General features: G+C 33.4%; 1 protein-coding gene across 3 annotated transcripts in view; it reads right to left on the bottom strand.

The window, feature by feature from the left end:
- LOC118186179 (regulator of G protein signaling 2-like) overlaps positions 1-21,136 on the bottom strand; it is a 325,142-nt gene that overhangs the window by 47,148 nt on the left and 256,858 nt on the right. The window contains exon 1 of one of the 3 annotated variants that reach the window (XM_035356242.2): positions 4,277-4,478. The exons of the other annotated variants lie outside the window; for them this stretch is intronic. Coding sequence (XP_035212133.1) covers positions 4,277-4,297 — 21 coding nt within the window. The 5' untranslated portion in view covers positions 4,298-4,478. Of the gene's footprint in view, positions 1-4,276; positions 4,479-21,136 lie in introns of those variants that run through there. 3 annotated transcript variants of the gene reach the window in all.

Below are 21,136 nucleotides of genomic sequence, written 5' to 3'. Positions count from 1 at the left end.
TTATAAATTTCAGGTTGTATTTATATTAATGTAGTATTTCTATCTGTATTTATTATATCTTTTGTGTAAATATGTGATGACTTACTGGCATTGGGTCATTAGGATTTATCTTATTTATATGCCAGCTCAGCAGCTTTCGTTTCACTCTTTTCTCAGTTTTAGTATTCTAAATTAAATTTAAAAAATATTAATATTTAATCATTATTTAAGATAATTGATCTAAGTTATTGGCAGAATTTAATTCGATTTTTCCATTTAATTTGATTGGGGGTAGGGTCTCGCACCCAGGTACTTTGGTCTTTGACACATTAAACTTGACTAGCTGCTTTCCAGTCTTGCAGATTTCCTTGCTGCTGATGAAGAGGGACCTGTTCCCGTGTTGCTCTCGAAATTGACTGAGATTTTGATGACTAAATCTAAGCCAAACACAAGGCTGTTGTTGTCTTGCTGATTTTATGCCATATTTAATTTGGTTTTAGATTTTTTATATCTAATAAGTGCTATACTTCTCTGCGTTTTTTGTTTAGGTGTAGAACTCCAATCTTTTTTTCTTAAAGAAAGTACGTTTTTAGAAATTCATCCTTTCTATCTTTATTTTTAAAATTTAAGCAGAGAATAAAGAACTCTGTAGATAACTGAAATCCTGTATCAACAAAAAGGACAGTATGCCATAGAATTTCATGCCATAGACAGGTGCCATAGAATTTCATGGCGTTTAATGTTAGGCGATATTATTCTATTTCCTTCTGTGTCATGTTGTACTTTTTTGTGAAAACAATGAATTCTTATTGCATATTTTATAAGCGCGTTGGAAGCGAAACCTTATTTTGCATGAATATGAAGTTATCAGATAACAGATGATATTTAGAAGAGATACCTGACGCAGTTATTAGCATAAAAAATATTTAATAAAGGTTTTGAAAATTTATCAGTATAGCAAGGAAACGTAAATAGCGAGAGATAATGCATATCTTTAGACGTAAGAAAAGTACTTCAAAAGAAACAATGGCACATTATCAACTAAGGATTACATATCTTAAGTTCAAATAATTTCTCATGAACTGCACGTGTGTTTCTGATTAATTCTTTGTATAAGTTTCTTTATATAATTTACTCGTTCTTCTGAAAATACCTTAAATCAGTGACAAACTTAAAAAGTCCTTCCTGTATAGGTATACGGCTGCATTGCATATAAAAGAACACATGTAAGGGAACTTCTGTGTTTCTTAAATTTACATAGCTGTTTTCTAAAAGAATGCAGAATATAAAGGAACTAAAATGAAAGCAAAATGATTTCTGTGTGATTGATTGATTTTTGATTTCTCTGTGATTCATAGTTTTTTGTGCGTACGGGTTTGTAATAGATTTATATATATATACGTTATAGGCAAGTGCCCGCCATTGGGATGAAAAAAAAAAAAAAGATTTAAGGAGTTTTCTCCCTCCTTTCTGCATGCCTTCGTGGTGTAACGGTAGCACACTCGGCGTGTATCCGAGAGGTCAAGTTTCGAGTACCGGCGAGGGCATTGCTCATTTTTTTCATGTACTCCTGCTTCAAAATAATCTAATGACCCTACAGTGGCGCCCAAACTAAAAGGTGGTGGATGATGATTCTTCACCACCAGGATTTGGCGACTGGGTCATCTAATCCCCAGTCGCACTTTAAAGGTGTTTTCTCCCTTCTTTTTGCATGCCTTCGTGGTGTAACGGTTAGCACACTCGGCGCGTATCCGAGATGTCCAGATTCGAGTCCCGGCGAAGTCATTGCTCATTTTTCATGTACTCCCGACTTCAAAATAACCTAAAGACTCTAGAGATTGAATGCAGACGGAACCGATGAAAGCTTAATAAAATTTTACTTAAATAAAAAAAAAAAAAAAAAAAAAAAAAAAAAAAAAAATAAATAAATAAATAAATAAATAAATAAAATAAAATAAAAAAAAAAATCTGGAACTTTCTGAAACACATTTCTGAAACCGCCGAGAAATCTCTGGTACCTTCTACTTCTCGAAATTACTGGAAGCCATATGAGAGACGGATACGGTTGGATCGATTACAGTTATTCAATTCCAATGCTCCTTACAGTAACCGGACTGAAATGTGGCCAATTTTGGCGACAAAAATTAGGGGCCAAAACCATAGCCAGCTTGGCGAATTTAGCGAGATAGCCATTTCGTTATTGTTAAATAGACTTGCCCCTGTATTCTTAATTTCCCGGAAAAGCTTAGCATCTTTAGATATTTATGCTACATTGTACAGAAAAATACAACGATTTAACATATAAGTTCCCTAAAATTATTTATACCGTAGACACATTAGGTACCTTTTTGGAAGCAGGAGACGCGAAAAATGAGCAACGCCTTCGTCGGGAATCGAACCAAGGACCTCTGGAATACGCGCGCAGCGTGCAGACCACTACACTATGAAGCCATGCTAATAAGGCGGGAGAAATACCTTATAATATAAGTTCAAAATTCGTAAAAAAAAAAGAAAAAAGCATTCATTTGTTCGACAAACCGAAGCATTTCGGTTTCGATTCCTGTAAAGAAACTCAGCTCTTTGTAGCGGCCTCCTCCTGAATGTGATTACTCAAAGATAAGCATGTGGTTGTGCTTGAAATTAATATCATAGTGCTTGAAGTAAGCCAGCAGCAAACAAAAGAAAAAACGAGCACGGGTAAATTAGATAAATATTCAGACTGAAAGAAGTCTATGATTAACATATAAATAACACGTTCTCTTCTTAACTTTATAATGATCTAAATACACTAAAATAATACAAATATGAAATGTCACATGTTAAATAATACAGATATGTATAAAGGTACAACGCGTTGAAGTTAAAAAGAGTCCGTATTATTGCTGCAATTTTACATTTGTTTCACTTACGTATCACGCTTTTAAAGATATAATCTACGCAGTTATAATTTTATAATTTAATTAGTAAACTGATGGAAAGTGACTATATCTGGTGGCTTTACAGTTTGAACGAAGCTTAGAAAGAGGCAATATTTGTTACTCTTGCATATCATGACGGTAATTAAGAGATATATAATGAAGCTAGATAAGTAGTTAATAAATTATTCTGTTGTCAGCAAAATACATGATATTTAATGCAAATAAATGCAAATTAAATTAAATACAAAAATTTATTTTAATTTGTATTTAAATAAAATAATTTAAATGCACATTAAATACATGATATTTAATGCAATTTCACTCCCACTTTACTACAGCATTTTCCTATATTTAAGGTTAACTTTCCAAATATATTAATTGATAAACTTCCAATAACATTCCGAAATCTAATATGTAAACACCGTCGTATTTTAATCACATTAATAAGTAGATTGGTAAATACTTTTAGATTTGTAATTAGGGGAAAAAAAAGACATCTGAAAGCTTCCAGATTTATATTACGCCCAAAGAGCCCTGTGTTACCTTTATTTATTAAATATCCTATTCTTCGGATTTAAATCACAAAAAAATTAAATTCAACAGCAATATCGCAAAATAATTTAAAAACAGCATATCTTTAGAATTTCCGATACGCAGTCTTGCGCGCTAGACATAAAAATATTTTTTTTTCTCGTCCAGTGTTGCCATGGCTCGCTTTGAAATCGTTCAGTTTGTTAATCAAAAATTCCTTAAAGTTTTTACAAATATGTGAAACCGATAATAAAACAAATTTCAAATTCGGGCTTCCAGATGCCTATATTCGGATGGAGACGTACGTTATTCAAAATTTGATGGCTATAGGTACCGTTGTTTTCTTCTAATGCGAGTAACGTACACACATTTATGCAGATTCTTCATTATTTAATTTCTTTGAATATAATACTGGGCTCTAATATTCGGTGGCAACAATTTAAAAAGTGATTGGCCGTTCATAGTGAATCAACGCAAAATGCCAAGAAGAAATTAACAACCCTTCTGAGTTAGTAAAGATTATTTAAATTAATGATTGTTCAATGATTTTATTATTAATAATGATTATTTAAACTTTAAACAGTGTTTGTATTACAGATTTATAATATTATGAAATACTAAATACCCTTTAAATTTTTATATTGATTTATTTCACTTATTATTAATTAAGGCTGTTTTCATTTTCACATCTGCACAATTGTATGTGAATTTACTTGACATTTCATTCTACAACAGAATAACTACAGTAAAGAAGCGCATCAGAGATGCTGTTCTGATGGATGCCCAAGATACATTTTTCTAACTATTATTAATAATTATTCTAACTCTTATTTAAAATAAATACTCACCACAATGAAGAACTGTAGCATGATGTCACTCACGAGCGACGATCGTTTGAGGGAAGACTCCAGGGTGAATAAACGTCCGCTCGGACTAAGGGAAGAACTCTATAAAGAACTTTCACCGAGCTCTCGCAGAAACTCCTCAGATGGAGATCGTTTGACAAACTGTTCGAACGGAGCGGAATTCGGAGGGTTAGAGAGAGACTTTCACGCGTTTCTGCTCTGGCAACGGTGAGCACGTGCGACGTCATAAGAAGGCGGGGCTTCAAGGCCGGGAAATGCGCGGTGTTTCTGAGTCAAATAGGTTTCCTGCGGAGTCGATGCATTGATTGCATTCAGGCATCCATATTTAAAATACGTCAGAGAGTCGGCGTGCGGTTCATATACCATCCATAGCTAGCAGTTCCCACGTCATAACAAAATCTTTCAATTCAAGGGCAGGCTGTTTACATTCATAAAATCCGTAATATTTAGTTTAGTATTGGTCCAACAATCGTGAAAGATTGTGAAAAAGCACTGAAAAGGGCATGAAATACCGATTAAATTCGTTTAATCTAATGACAGTTGTCGATTTGCATAAGAATAAAAAAATGTAATTCAACTTTAGTTAATTTATATAACTAAAGTAAATTATAATAAGTAATTAAGTAAATTATAAAAAAATAAAAAATGTGAAAGCTTTTAGATTTTATATTACTCCCAAAGGGCCCTTTTTTTAACGTTTTGTGTGTTACCTTTATTTATTAAATATCATGTTTTCGCACTTAAACCATAAAATTCAATTCAATAGCAATATCGCAAAATAGTTAAAATGAGCATATCTTTAGAATTTCCGATACACAGTCTCGCGCGCACTAAATAAAAATATACTTTTTTTCTTTCGTACAGTGTTGCCATTGCTCGCTTTGAAATCGTTGAGTTTCTTAATAAAATACTCATAAATGCTTTACAAAATATAAAATAAATAACAATACAAATTCCAAATTTGGCCTTCCAGATGCCCATATTCGAATGGAGGACTACGTTATTCAAAATTCGATGTCTCTAGATACCATGGTTTTCTTCATAGTGCGAGAAGCATACATACATTCATGCAGATTCTTCATTATTTAATTTCTTTAAATATAATGCAGGGATCTAATATTTGGTGGCAACACTATGAAAAGTGAACTGACGCAAAATGCCAAAACGAAATTAATAGACCTTCTGGGCAAATTGCCCCTTTTGGCTAATAACGTAAGTTATAATTTTTTCTCTTCGGCGAAATATTGATGAATAATGCGTTTCTATTTTAAAGTAGCTTTGCAGAGAACGCAGTAGCTCAGTGTTTGGGTCGAATTCAAAGAAACCCCATAAGAAACAATGCGGGTGAAGGATAAATCAATTCTGTCAAGCCTAGCTATTAAATAAGTTAACCAATTAGATTTACCTGATAAATATTGAAAGCAATTTTTTTTGTAATTAAAAAAAAAAAAAAAACCTCATTCCGATTACTCCCAAAAGGGAATTTTTTCTAACATTTTGTTTGTTGAAGGGGTTTATGTCTTTAGTTTATCTGCATGCAATAGTTGTAGCATTGTCAAAAATTTAAAAGTTATTTAAGTGCGGCTAAGCCTAACGTGGCTCCTATTTGTTTAAAACTGAAGCTCTTAGTAGCATAATGAATTAGTTGCTGCACCAACTTCGGAGTCTTTTTTCTCAGTGGGACCGAAAGTTAACTTTAAAAGTTTGTGCAAAGAATTTTTTTTTCTTTTTGCTCGTTGGCCGAGCTGAAGCTGAAAAAAATCTGAAAGGTTTCAGATTTTAAATTACATCCAAAGGGGCGTTTTTTTAACATTTTGTGTGTTACCTTTATTTATTAAATATCGTGTTCTTCGCTCCTTAACCATATAATTTAATTCAACAGCAATATCGCAAAATAATTTTAAAATGAGCATATCTCTAGAGTTTCCGATACACAGGCTCGCGCGCTGGAAATAGTTTTTTTTTTTTTTTTTCCGTACAGTGTTGCCAGTGCTCGCTTTAAAGACTTCTCGTTTGTTAATAAAAAATTCGTTAAAGGTTTACAAAATTCAAAATAGATAATAAAACAAATTCGGGATTCCAGTTGTCTATGTTCGGTTGGAGGATTAGGTTATTCAAAACTGGATGGCTCTAGTTACCGTTGCTTCTTCACAATGCGAGAAACATTCATGCAGATTCTTCATTAAAATATAAAACATACCTATATTGTTTGGTGGCAACAGTTTGAAAATTGAATCGACACAAAATGACATTTTAAAATTGATAGCTCTTATGGACTAACTAAGGGGGGAGCACAGGTTTTCCATATTGGATCAGCAGTTGAGTGTAGGTAAAATTTTTAAGACCTATTACGTGTGTTCGGTTGGCTATTAGTAACTGAAGCAAAATTTGGACAGACCCTTTTCCTATAATTTCCTATTAATAATTAAACGTATCACATTTCATAAATGATATGCTTAATTATAGCCAATCATCCGAATCTATCTGCTTAATGCAAAAGGAGGGCAAAACACCTTTTTCTCAGCAATAGGATTTCCCAGAAAATTAACTCAGATCTGTTTTGCTAATAAGTCGTACTGCAGAAACTCCATTCAGCCTTTGGAATCGAACTCGGAACAAACTGCCAAGGCACTAAGCCCTAACCTTTATGACACTGCGGGGTGCTAAACCTTTCTGGACATCATAAAGAAATCAAAAGGGAGAAAAGAAAATGAAATTCCCTATACCTCCGTCTTAGAATTAGTTTGGGGATTAGATAAGTGGACTTGCTAAATAAGCGAATTAGATAAGTGAAGTTAGAAAATTGTGGAAAGAAAAAAAGTAGATCACAGAAAAATATCTTTGCTAAAAAAGTGAAATTATTTTTTGATTATTGAGTCTGCAATGTATATCATGATCCAATATAGATAGATGGAATAAAGTAATATAAATTCGAAAGATGAATAAAATGATTGTGAAAGCTCATAACAAAATCCAAAATGTTTTCGCCTCCGCTGATAAAATATTTCTGATTCAAATGCTGTTTAATGATTGATTAATTTTTTATGCAATAACGTTAAAATAAGATTAGGTATAAAAGAATCTGAAAGGTTTCAAATTTTAAATTACATCCAAAGGGCCGGTTTTTTAACATTTTGTGTGTTACTTTTATTTAATCAATACCATGTTTTACGTACTCAAACCATAAAGTTCTTTTCAACAGCAATATCTCAAAGTAATTTTAAAATGATCATAGCTTTAGAATTCGCGCGTTGGAGATAAAAATGTTTTTTCTTCGGTACAGTGTTGCCATTGCTCGCTTTGAAATCGTTTAGTTTTTTAATCAAAAAATTCGTTGAAGTGTTACGAAATATGAAATCGATAATAAAACAAATTTCAAATTCAAATTAGGGCTTTCATATGCCCATATTCTATGGAAGATTACGTTATTCAAAATTTGATGGCTCTAGGGACCGTTGTTTTATCACAGTGCAAGAAACGTACATTCATGCAGATTCTTCATTATTTCTTTTATACAAGACAGGGCGGTAATATCTGGTGGCAACAATTTGAAAAGTGATTCGCCGTTTAGAGTATAAGGTACTTCTCCCGCCTTTTCAGCATACCTTCGCAGTGTAGTGGTTAGCACGCTCTATGCAAATTCTAGAGGTTCGAATTCCGGCGACGACATTGCTCATTTTTCATCTTTCCTGCTTCGAAATAATTTAATGTCTCTACAATAGTTTTTAACTCAAAATGCCAAACGAAATTAATAGTCCTTCAGGGCAAATTGCCCCTTTGGACTAATAATTTTTCATAAAGGCATTTTGGGTACCTGAAAATATATTTTAAGATTTCTTCTGCGGTGAAAAGTTATTAAAATTAAGCCTACTTATTTTTTCTTTAATTTACACCTTTTCATTTTTTGTTACTTTTTTCACATTATTTTGCCAAGTATTTAATTATTATGTTAAATTCTATTCATACTCTGCAATATTAAAATTTGAACGTGATTCAGACATTTCTCTTCCCCCACCAGAAAGCAATACCGCTATCTAGTGTCAGAATTTTACAACTAACTATCTTAACGCTAGTTATTAATTTTTAAATTTTCCACTCGACGAATATTTTAGGATGGCAAAATGTAATGGAAATTATTACAGCTGTATTGGTGGGAGAGTTCTTGCGTGAAAACAATTTTCTTTTTTAAGAATAAAATAAAATACGTTAAACAATAAAAATAAAATATGCTAAGCAAATTTCTCAAAAACTAAAAAAATAAATTCTCAAATCTTTCATACTTTATATTACGCACAAAAGGGCGTTTTTTATTAACGTTTTGTGTGTTACCTTTATTTATTAAATATCATGTTTTTCGCACCTAAACCATAAAATTCAAATCAATAGCAATATGACAAAATATTTAAAAACAGCATATCTTTAGAATTTCCGATACACGGTCTCCGACGCTGGAGATAAAATATGCTTTTCTCCCGTACTGTGTTGCCCTTGCTCGCTTTGAAATCCTTCAGTTTGTTAATCAAAAGTTCGTTAATGTTTTGCAAAATTTGAAATAGATAATAGAACAAATTCAAAATTCGGGCTGCCAGTTGCCCATGTTCAGTTGGAGGAGTACGTTATTCAAAATTGGATGGCCCTAGGTACCGTTGCTTTTTCACAATGAGAGAAATATTCATGCAGATTCTTCATTATTTAGTTTCTTTAGATATAATATATGGCGATAACATTTGGTGGCAACAGTTTGAAAAGTGAAAAAACGTAGAAAGTGAAACGACGCAAATGCCGTTTTCAGACCAATAACCCTTTGGGTCTAACACCCCTTTGGTCTAATTAGACACTTTCATGTTCCACAATATAATAAAAAGTATGAGACAATTTTTTTATAATTGTATCGAATATATTAAATGGTTCTTAAAAGCGTTAGCTACAAAATAGTGGCAGAAACAGTTAATTATTTTTTGTTATAAAACTGTCATTCTTATTACGTTTGACACTGCCGCCCAACCGATATAGCGGTTAGCGTCGCTGATTGCCAAGCCAGCGGGCCCGGGTTCAAGAAGGAGATCCCGCAGATGTTTGTAAACGTATAGCGTCCATGCGGCATGGGGACACTCTAAATATGCGGTGAACCGACTGAAGTCCTCTCGAGAGTATGAGTGGCGAGAGACCCTCTCACCCGTGCCGCCCCCAGGGTGCTCTCCACTAAAATTGGGGTGGAACTGACCTAAGAGGCACTATCACCTGTAAAAAGCTCCTGCCAAACGACAGACGTATATTGCCCTCCTTGTCGCGAGGAATTTTGTGGGCTTGGTCAGACAAGTAAGGACCAGTCAACAACCACAACAACGTTTCACACTGAATGCGATGTGAAACATACATGACTACCAATTTTAAAACAGCAGTGACATAATAGCGGTCTCAGTCATGCATGGAGTTAGAGCTAGTGAGAAACATACACGCGTTTAACATATGCGTTTAATATAACGCCTCACTTCCTATCAAAAACTGTTCAATATCTTTTGGTACATTTCACAATATAAAAACGCTTATGTCGAATACATTATACTACTGTTTTCAGCATTAATATTTGTTAAGATTTCAAGTACTGAATAAAAGGTCACCTGAAATATTAGAAACCATTGTTTTGTTCCTGAAATAGATAAAAGTAATACATTTCAAGATGACATCTAATGTTTAAAGTTGGATATATGTATAAAACTTTAAATTATAAGGTATTTTCTTCTTCCTTTGTGCATGCTTCGTCATGTAACGGTAGCACACTCGGCACGTATTCGAGAGGTCCAGTTTCGAGTCCAGCCGAGGGCACTGCACATTTTTTACGTCTCCTACTTCAAAAAACCCCAGTGACTCTATACTGGCACCAATAAACGGGGTGGATTGTGATTCTTCACCACCAGATTTTGACGAATGACTCACCTATTCCCCAGTTTCCCTTTATTTTCTTCCTCCTTTCTCCATGCCTTCATGGTGTAACGGTATCATATTTGGCGTGTATTCGAGAGGTCCAGGTTCGAGTCCCGGCGAGAGCATTTCCTTTATTTCATGTCTCCTACTTCAAAATAATCTGATGATTCTGCAGTGGCGGCCGAACTAAAAGTTGGTGAATGATGATTCGTCACCCCCAAGATTTGGCGACTGGGTCCCCTAATCCCCAGTCGCCTTTTAAAAAGGGGAGTATATAAGGTATTTTCTCCCTCTTTTCTGCATGCTTTCGTGGCGTAACGGACACTTTCGACTTGTAGGAATACACTTTCGGCGTGTATTGGAGAGGTTCAGGTTACAGTCCTAACGGGGGCATTGCTCATTTTTCATATCTACTGCTTCGAAATACTCTACTGACTTATAGTGTATTTCTCCCGCCTTCTTAGCATGCCTTCGTGGTGTAATAGTCAACATACTCGGCGGGTATTCGAGTAGTCAGTGGTTCGACACGCTGTTCGGGCGCCACTGTAGAGACATTAGGTTATTTCGAAGCAGGAGACGTGAAAAATGAGCAATGCCCTCGCCGGGACTCGAACCGCGGACCTCTCGAATACGCGTTTAGTCTGCTGACCGTTACACCACGAAGGCATACGAAGAAGGCGGGAGAAATACCTTATAGATTCTACAACTCATATAACTTGCCTGAATTTAGGGTTGCCATGAAGTGTGAAGGAAAGGCAGGGTCACCAAATTTGGTGGGAAATCGCCCATTTGGCGAACAATTGGCGATATGCTATAGACGGTGCTTGAACATTCTAGAATGAATTCTGGCCCTTTTTCCGAGAATGTTCTCGAAGGCAGGTCAAGTGCTATAAATACACTGCCTGTACGCGGAGTAGCAGTTTATCGAGAAGAGTATCTTGGGTGTGTTGAGTTCAGTCGTAGTGCTTTGAGTTCAGAGACCAGCTCGAGAGTGATCAACCGAGTGGGAAGCTGTATTTTAGTGCTTTGCCGTGAAGCTGTCTTTACGATTGTAGTCCGAAGGCTGTGCTGCTGATTGTTTCAGTGTGTTTATCATAGTTTTTAGAGCACTGTAAACGTGCTTTTGGAACTGCCCTGATAAACTGTAATACTGGGTAATAAATTGTTCTTTGATTTTCCATCAAGTTTTGTCATCAATCACTCCAAATCCACGCACCCGTAAAACACAACTGTATAAATAAGAGCGAACTACATCTAGAAACTCTCTATAAATTACAGCACTGCCCAATATTTGCATATTTTTCCCTAATTAATAACTTAATTATGCCTGAAGAAAAAAGGGCAGATTTTTCAAGCAAAATATCCTAACTATGTATCTCAGCCTGTTACGGAGGATACAAATTTCTACTTTAAATTAAATGTTTTCATTAACAAAGTTCAAGAAAAGGATTTTTTTAAAAAAAACTTTCTATCAGGAACACGCTCATTATAAGGTATCAGATACTTAGAAAACAAGTTTTTAAATCTAAGTGCAATTATTCATTTATATTCATTACAAACCTACGGAATTATAAAATTATGCATTAATATTTCGTTAATATTCTGTTTCAATTAATTTTTAATAAGAGAACTCTCGACATGCTTTATTAAGAGAGATAAATTATCTTTCGTATTTGTTTGGGGAGCTTAAAGTATTCCGAGAAAGAAAAAAAAAATCGATTCTGCTGGTGTTACACTGATGAAACATGCGAAGTTGTGAAATTAATAATTTTTAATATTTCTATCTTGGATATAAAAACTCTGTAAAAGCAGAGTATTGTTATGGCTTCCCAGGTGTTCTAGTCCCATACGTATACGAAGGCTTTTAATTAGGCATACAGCGCAGAATCTTAAAGCAATGGAAACTTATTTTTCATAAAGAAAATGTATTGAAGTAAATATATGTATTTCATTACTCAATCATGAGCATCACTGAACTTTTTGAAATCATAATTGATGTACTGTGTTATTGATAATTACAGAGAATTCCGTTATTCATGATTTATGATGATAATCGCTGATAATTAATGTATCATGATGGTTAATTAAGTAACTAAGTTCCTTCCTCTAACGAAGCTTTTAAGCATAATTGAAGGTCAGCATTGTAGTATTTTTCAGTAGAGAAAACATGCAAATTGTGAAACTGTTACACAAAGAAGTTCAGAGTCCACATTTGCAGTTTCCATTTTTATGGTTAGCGAATTTTTCCCGAGAAGTAAAGAATCACAGTAATTCAAGAACATTATAATATTTAAAGAAATTTTACAATTTCTTAAGGTTACAATGCATAGTTGCGAAAGAGAATTCATTATCATTTTTGCTCTCTTAAATGTTGTAATATTGCATCAGTAGAAGGAAAATGAAGGTTACAATTTTTAAACATTTGTAGCTCCGAGAAGCAGATCAAACTATGATTGAAGTTTAAGAAAGTACATAATTTTATTATTTATATACGGCGAGTATAAATGTTCATTTAGAAGTAGTAGAACGTTATTTTGTAAATTAGATTTAAGCGAAAATAATTCGGAATGTTTATATGCTATATTGAAATAATTGTGCTAATATCAAATAATAAAATACGCGTACAACATTTTGAAATTTGAAGATTGCAGTAATATGTCTGAGTTTAGAAACAACTTATAAATGTAAAAAATCTGACGTGTACACCACATGACTTCCTCGTATGCCCAATTAAATTATACACATTTGTGCTGCATTTCATTTAACTTACATTCCGCAAATTTCATTGACAGATATATTTCTCATTCAACTAATTTAGTTCTTACTTCGCGGCAAAGCAAAAATATATAAAAACTCAAAGCATTTTCATTAAAAATTGTAAAATACAGAAAAACAATTAAAAAAAAATTTTTTTTCACAGTTAAAATTAGAGCTTTTACGCAAAAAATAAGCAGTTCGGCCAGCGAGCGAGAAGGCAGATTTTTCAATGCAATAAACTTAGTTTACTCTTCATCCCACTCGGCAAAAAGACATTAAAGGTGCAGAAACTGACTAAATCCACTATTCTACCGAGTCTCAAATGTAAACAAATCGCGGTTCGTTAGGTTTAACTTGCCACTTTTAAATTGTTGATAATTTTACAGTTATTGCATGCAGATTAACTAAAGGCATAAGCTGGAATATAAAAACCACACCATTCGATAACTTTTAAAGCAAAAAAAATGTACAATTTGCCAACATATAAGAATAAAAAAACTAAGCTTGCTGAGCCAGGTAACAGATTGGGTTTATATATATATATATATACATACGTATGTGTGTGTCTTTATATACGGTTGATGCAGCCACTTGGAACGAAAAAGGGAGGTGCACAACTACATGTTATGTCAGTCCCATATACAAAATTTCAACGTTCTACAGCTACTCGTTCTTTATTTATGCGAGATACGTACGTACGTACGTACAGACGTCAAGAAAATTTTTTTTTTAAATTCCATTTTAAACCCATTTTACAATACATTTTGGCAAAAACAGTCCTTTCTTTATTCTGTCCGTACGTGCAGATATCACGCAAAAAACATCGTGCAAATGGTTTCGAGAGCGGTTGAAACGGATTTGCTTTAAAATATGATACCCGATATTTTTCGCGATTGCAGTACTTTCTTAACTCCGTACGAGGAAGTAAAAAAAAGGTAAAAAAATTTGAAACATTTTACTCATCTTTTAGATGTTAAAACAAGCACTAAGTAGTTAAAACAAGTACTAAGTAGTTTAAGTAGCAGCACACACTGAAGACAAGCGCACAATTCTAATAATTAATGATACAGATTTTATAAATTCAAGTAGAATATGATTGAAATGTGACGACAAATATTTCGTATGTACTTGATTCTGATTTTCATCACTCCCCCACACCAGAAACAGTGGCTTTGATAAAAATAGTTGAATAAAACTTTAAAAGAAATCTAAAAAAAATATTAGTATATATATCTTTGATATGCTGCTTATTTCAAAAAAGATTTCAAGCAAAAAAGATGATCGTAAGCCATGTTCTTATAAGTTTAAGAAATGAATCAAATATGGATAAATGTTCAAATTGTGACAATTTTGGCCGTGAGACACCTTCTAATAAATATATACGATACTTTTATACTCATCTTTAAAAAATAATTTTAAAGATGTAGAGATGGACAACACTAACGTTTCCCATCGTTAAAATAAATAAAAATTCCATCCTTATAGAATCAAAATTATTGATGATACCATAAGATAAAATTTTAGTAGAGCGCAAGTAAACATTGTGGAAGGTAATCATATTAAATATTCTAATACAGTTACCAGAAAGGCGCTTTTAGTGTTCTGAAAAACAATAATTACACAGCCATGGCTTTCAGAATCTCATTACAGAAATACTGAACTCAAAATTTTACATGCTACGAAATTCAATTTGCATATGAGACTTTAAATACTTATTCCCTTTTAGTTTCATGCCATATAACAGCGACAATATTCTTTCCCCCTTCCGAGATAGTTCTGCCACATTAAGGAATGAACTTTTTGTCACTTTCATAAAAAACGAGTTAGAATTTCCCTTATAAAACTTATTTTACTAAAAAGAATAACATGAGCAAAATTGCCATAGTCTGAAAGCTTATCTTTTTGATTTTCCTTTCTTAAATTAAAGCACGGGCAATGACCAGCTGATCAAGACATTTTAGTCAAATAATATTTTTGAAATACCTTTTGTATAATCTTCTATCCCTCCCTTTTTGGTGCAGACATAAAGGATGATTACTTAAGAAGATATTAGAGTTAAAAAAATAATTGTAAAAGTACATTTTAAGGAAAATCTCGTCATTGATAAGTTTTGGTTTGTTACTATCTACTTAGCAAATGAAAAAAAGCGATTTATAGGAAATTATTAGATTTTAGATCTTTTTTTTATCTATTCCAAATACATTTATGTGAAACGTGGCATTTAGCATTTAAAGCGAATTTCGCAATTTTCAAGAGAACTTTCAAAACTTTGAGACTGATGGTGTTTGATCTTGAGTTATTTTATTATTTGACAGTATTACATCACTCGAGCTAAAGAAAATAAGGTTCATGACCGCAAATATTTTGATTTTTCTAAAGATCTATTTCAGCTGATGCATTAACCTCTATTTTATTTATCTGTCTACAATATCAATTTCTTTGAAACTTATTTTAACTACTATATATATGAAGCTAGTTTTTTTGATAAGAAATACGTTTGTTTTTTGAGAAATTTATTACTCAGAAACACATTTGTGTGACAAGTTAAGAAACCAATTGAATACTTAGATGGAGGCATTAATTTAAAAGAATTAAATAAAAAATGTTGTTAATTTATTTATCTCAAGTTTTGGCATTAGCCATAAACAAAAAAAAAACAAAACAAAAAAAAAAAAAAAAAAAAAAAAACCTTCTGAATAATTTTGCCCATAATTGTTAACAGACAGGAATGTGACGTTCGAATCCTCAAAGATTCGAGATTCGAAAACTGGAGTCTTAAAGCTTTTATTGTAATTTGAATTAATTGAATTCTAACCTAAATATTGTTAAACGTTTGAACTCAAAATGTTGGAAAAAAGTAGCTTTATTGACATCCAGTGCAAATGTTTGTTTTAAAACAAATCTGATGTGAATACATGACTTTCTTCTATGGCCTATTATATTATACTTATCTTTTGCTGCACTTCATTTAAACTTCACTTCATCGAAGTTCATAAGAGATATATTTCTCCTTCAGTCAGTTCAGTTCTCACTTCGTGGGAAGGCAAAATTACATAAAAACTTTAAATATCTTTATTAAAATATGTAAAATAGAGAAAAACCGAAAATAGTTAAAAAAACAGTTTTTGCAATTAAAATCAGAATTTCTATAAGATTCAAATTAGAATTTCTCAAAGATTTGAGATTCTGATACTGTAAAGTTTGGAATGCACTGTATTGGAACCACAATGACTTCAATTCTGAATCATGATTTTCGAGGCCCGGTTTAAGATAAATGTAGGACAACCAGCCGCCATGTCGTACGGTCCAGGTTTAAATCCCGGAGAAAGCACGGACTTTTATAGTGTCTCTGAGGCACAGAAGCACTTAAAATATTGAAGGTTTCCTTGAGAAGTTGGTCATACGGAAAAGGAGCAGCCCTGGATCTGTTCCGAGGAGTATTCTACATCTACATCAAGACTGGTATGGCGCTGGACAAATTTGTGCTATCATCTGTAAGGTACCCAAGACCTGAGTTAAGGGTAAGGAACAAGATTTTCCCTCTTGGCCACCATGAATTCGTAGATCTGAGATAGACTATGTTCAGATGAAGAGGATTAGTCAGAATAACAGCATCATCATGGTTTTGTGTTTCTCGGATGATGAGACGTATTGTGGGTATTGACAAGGCCTGGCTAAAGCTGTTCACTCCGTGTTATTGTGGAGCGGTATACATTCATCAGATCTAATGCTGAACTTTGAGTATCCAGTGGCTATGATGTCCAGTAGGTTTTGATTATACTTCAAAGTACTTCATAGTACTTTAAAGGCCCGAACATATGTTTAAGGCATCTTACGGCTTGTTATATTGCCTATGGTCAGAGCCGGATTTTGACTTAATAAGCCCCTAAGCTGTTGCAGATATGGGGTCCTTTATAAGTCTGTTATACTACATTAATATTTTACATTTTTTGGAGATTATCTTTTAGCTAGATAATGCCACTTTGCACATTGCGAATGTGCCGCCGAGACGGTGCAGTGGTTAGGGAAACCTGACTGCGATACCGAAGGGTCGCCCAGTCCGAATCCGGGAAAGGCATGTATGTAAAATTGTCTGTCCCTTCCCTGTTACCAATAGCAAATGTATCTTTAAAACGCCCCTGTATGGCCATGTTATGTTATGTTACCTAAGTTTTTCAATAAACTCCCAGTGCGGCCTCCTGAGGCCCCAGAGAGTTGTCTCTAGATAGTGGAGGACGCAGGACATATGCCTGTTTACCTCTGTTAAACACCAGGCGTCCCCGTCCTCCGTCACCTGTCTGTCCCTTCATAGCAGGTAGCGGTGGTCGCCTATTAGGCGCCTCCATAATAAAATGGCCACTTCCGGCCTTAGTAATGGCCAATGCCGTTATAAGGCAAGTGCCCGCCATTGGGGGTAATACGGCGAATGTCTCCAGGGTATGTCTACATAATGTCGCAAAGTTTCCTTACAGTACCAGATTTCCAAACCTTTCTTCAATGGAACATGCATAAATAGGAATTACAGAATAGCGGCTAAGCCATCTTGCAGCATGAAAGAAGTTTATGAGCTATTATAGACTACCCAGTTTTAAAAGAAAGTCTTTTATATTTGTACTAGCAGCTTCGCTGCCAGCCTTCGTCTAGCTTTTAAATGTACCGGAAAAATGGGTGAAGGGAACACCAAAAGTTAAATTTAAAAACTGCGTAGAATTTTACTCTGCAGAATAACTTCATAAAAAAAAGTTATTACGTATAACAAAATTACAATGAAATAAACAATATTCCTTAATACAAATATTAATTATCCTAATAAATAAATTAACCAACTTCCCTTTGCAAAATCTTAAGAACTCAAATGGTATAAAGGAGGTTAAGAACTTTGTTTCCTAAAAAAATCACTCAAAACTTTTTAATATCTTAAAAACAGTGAAATGAGCAATAAATAACATAAAAGAATACAAAAAACAAAAATTCTGAAAAGCAAAGTATAATTAATGATATTTTAAAAAATTACAATGAAATAAGCTATATCCCTTAATACAAATATTAATTATCCTAAAAAAAATTAACCAACTTTCCGTTGAAGAAAAAAAATCAATATCTTACAAACAGTGAAATAAGCAAAAAATAACAAGAAAGCAACTCAAAAAACATAAAATTCCGCGCAGAATTTTATTCTGCAGAACAACTTTATTAAAAAAAAAAAAAAAATCAATAAAAATGTATTATATATATATATATATATAAACGACATTGAAATATGCCAATCTCTTAAAAACAGTGACATAAGAAATACGATGAAAAATTGTTGCCAAACCCATATTTCTAAAAGAATGAAACTATTCAAAATGATGCGATTTCATCAAAAATCTATGAACAACAATAAGACAGGAAAATTGTTGCCAAAATCACATTTTTAAAGATGTGAGAAGTGTACTCGGAAGCTTTTCGGGATTACGGATTTACGGGATTTTTTCTTAAAAATAAACGTTTTAAGAAAAAATCCCGTTGAAAAGGTGTTAAGCTCCTTTTGTTAAATAAATTATATTTAATCGATTTGTTGAAACACGAAATTTATTTCAAGTTCGTAAAATAGCTAAGTGCCTACGTTTCATGACAGTGTGAAAATGGAGTGTGTAGAGTAAAATCTCGCTTTCCTATAGCCCAACCGAATTTCGTAGCCGTGGGTCTATTAGCTTACGCGCAGCGCGAACGAAAAACACACACACACACAGACAGACTCTTTCTTTTATTTTATATGTAGAGATAAGCACATGCCAGGCTGACTCTTATGCATTGCCACTAAAGAACATTAATGTGAAATAGTTCTAGACCTATGTTTGCTGAATAAATGGATTACATTTTAATAACTTCTTTATCTTTGTGTTCTCATTGCTCGTATCAGGTTTCATCACGACCAAACAAAATTTCTAGATTGACATATTTTAAGCGTATGTAAAGAAGCAGATAAAGTAACACTTTCTCATGCATTATAGTCAAAAATGACGAAAATTCAATATGATTTTCAATGAAAAAGAAAAATGTAGCACGTTTTGATCTTTTCTTTGCCAAATAAAATTGATTTTTGTTTGAGTTGAAACAGTAACCTTTAACATTTAACCAGCGGATATTAAAAATTGCTTTTTTGTAATTGCATTCTAATTCTTTAGGATTACAGAACGTTTCCTTTTTTTTTAACTAATTCATTAAGAACGATAATTATTTTTCTAGAATACTTACTTTTATTCTTAAAATAAATTTAAAAAAAACATATATATATTTTCCTTTTCTCTTCACGATTTCATTTCGGCAATGCGTTAGAATCCAAGATTAAAAATTAACAAAAGATTTTCAAATTTTTAATAGCAAACTTAGAAATTCCTTGCTTTGTAAATACATTAGATTATTTGGAAGCAGGAGACATGAAAAATGAGCAATGCCCTTGCTGTGACTCGAACCTGGATCTCTCAAATACGTGGCGAATATGCTACCGTTACACCACGAAAGCATGCAGAAAGAAGGGAGAAAATACCTTTTATACTTCCCCTGTTAAATGGCGACTGGAGATTAGAGGACCCAATCACGAAATCCTGGTAGTGAAGAATCATCATTCACCACCTTTTAGTTCGGGCGCCACTGTAGATTTTTTAAGTTTTTCAAGCAGATGTGGAAAATGAGAAATGACAAAAGCAAGCTTTATTCTTCCTAAAGTTCGTAAGTGTTTAAATGCAGAAAAAAAATGAACGGATTACAGAGTTCTAGTTAATTTGAGTGTCCTTGGCAACTAAAACTAGAGAAGAGTATAACGACTATTCCCTGTTCTTACAACTATAGAAAGTCCAAAGAAGGGTTAAACTACCCTTTTATTCAACTAAAAAAATAATGACAGTTGGCCCCATCTTGGGCTTACATGAAAACCTCCATTTGGGATTAAGATTAAAAATAAGAAACTAAATTTATTATAACTAATTAAAACTAGCCGATGTTGTACAGAAGTAACTAACCAAGTTGGCCCTTATTTAACCCTTAGAAAACCGAAGCCTTCGATAACCTGTATGCTTAAAATACGGAAACGTCCATTACCAATTCCGTCCGTTTCCTCACCTCCCCGTTCAGTAACGCACAAAGAGGTGTGACGATTTCAAACGACATTCTTTCTTCTTTCTAACAAAGAAGCTTCCGTTAGCTTTTGAGGATAGGCTGTCGGAAATAAACCGATGCAGTGCATTTGGGGAAACTGCATTTGGTACTGTATACCTTAGGGGGAGGGAAGAAAACAAGACTGCAATCTCGGCTGTATCGGGTGGTTGTGGTCATTTGAATGAAAGGTCGTCTCAGGCGTTTTCACCTTCAAAGGGTTAAACTTCACCGGCGAATACTAACAGGCACATAAGAATACATCCGAACGTCATTAAGATTGGTTTAAAGCAACGACGTGGCCAGAAGGCAGAACATGCTCTATTGAGAGCTTCTGGTCTCTTTTACGAAAGTGAGTGAACTTTCCCTTAAATATTGGTTCTTCCTCAATTACATAAAACGCGATACTGTAAACTCATTCTGACAGGGAATTAATTGTAGGTGGGAAACAAGAGAATAAAGGAAAAGATTTCAAAGCAAAAAATAATTATTAGAAAATCAAAATAATCCCTACAGAATGATAACAAATCTCCAGCAAGTAAGCATTTAACTCTGCGTCCCCCCAAAAAAATTAAGCAAATCGTTATTAAACACCAAGCGTATACGAAAGAAGTGAAAAGATCATAACATATAGATAGGTCACGTGTCACAACATCACTAAATGGGAATTTTACGTTTGAATGCAGTAAGTGACAATCATAAGCAGTGTCTAGGAAAATATTTTTCTCGATTAGACCCAAGGGTGGGTGTTTCAGTTTTATATTTTTTTATGGTAAATATTTTGAAAGTTACTGAACAATGTTAAGATCAACTTTTCAAAATAATTTATGAAGCAAATATATACAAGATTTAGTTAGGAAAATAATGCTTATAACTTTGTGAAACTGAATGCTTTACATTGAATATAAATTAATATTTAATCAATGTTTAATTAAATTAATATATAATCAATATTTGATTAACATGCATTTACAAAATAATATAATATTTAATTAATGTATGATAGAATTATTTTATTACATC

This window comes from Stegodyphus dumicola, chromosome 9 (assembly GCF_044657685.1).
Source record: "Stegodyphus dumicola isolate Sdum_Otavi_A_Nest chromosome 9, ASM4465768v1".
NCBI classification, from domain to species: Eukaryota; Metazoa; Arthropoda; class Arachnida; order Araneae; family Eresidae; genus Stegodyphus; species Stegodyphus dumicola.
Note: the sequence above shows the minus strand (reverse complement) of the source record. Positions and strands in the feature narration are given on the sequence as shown.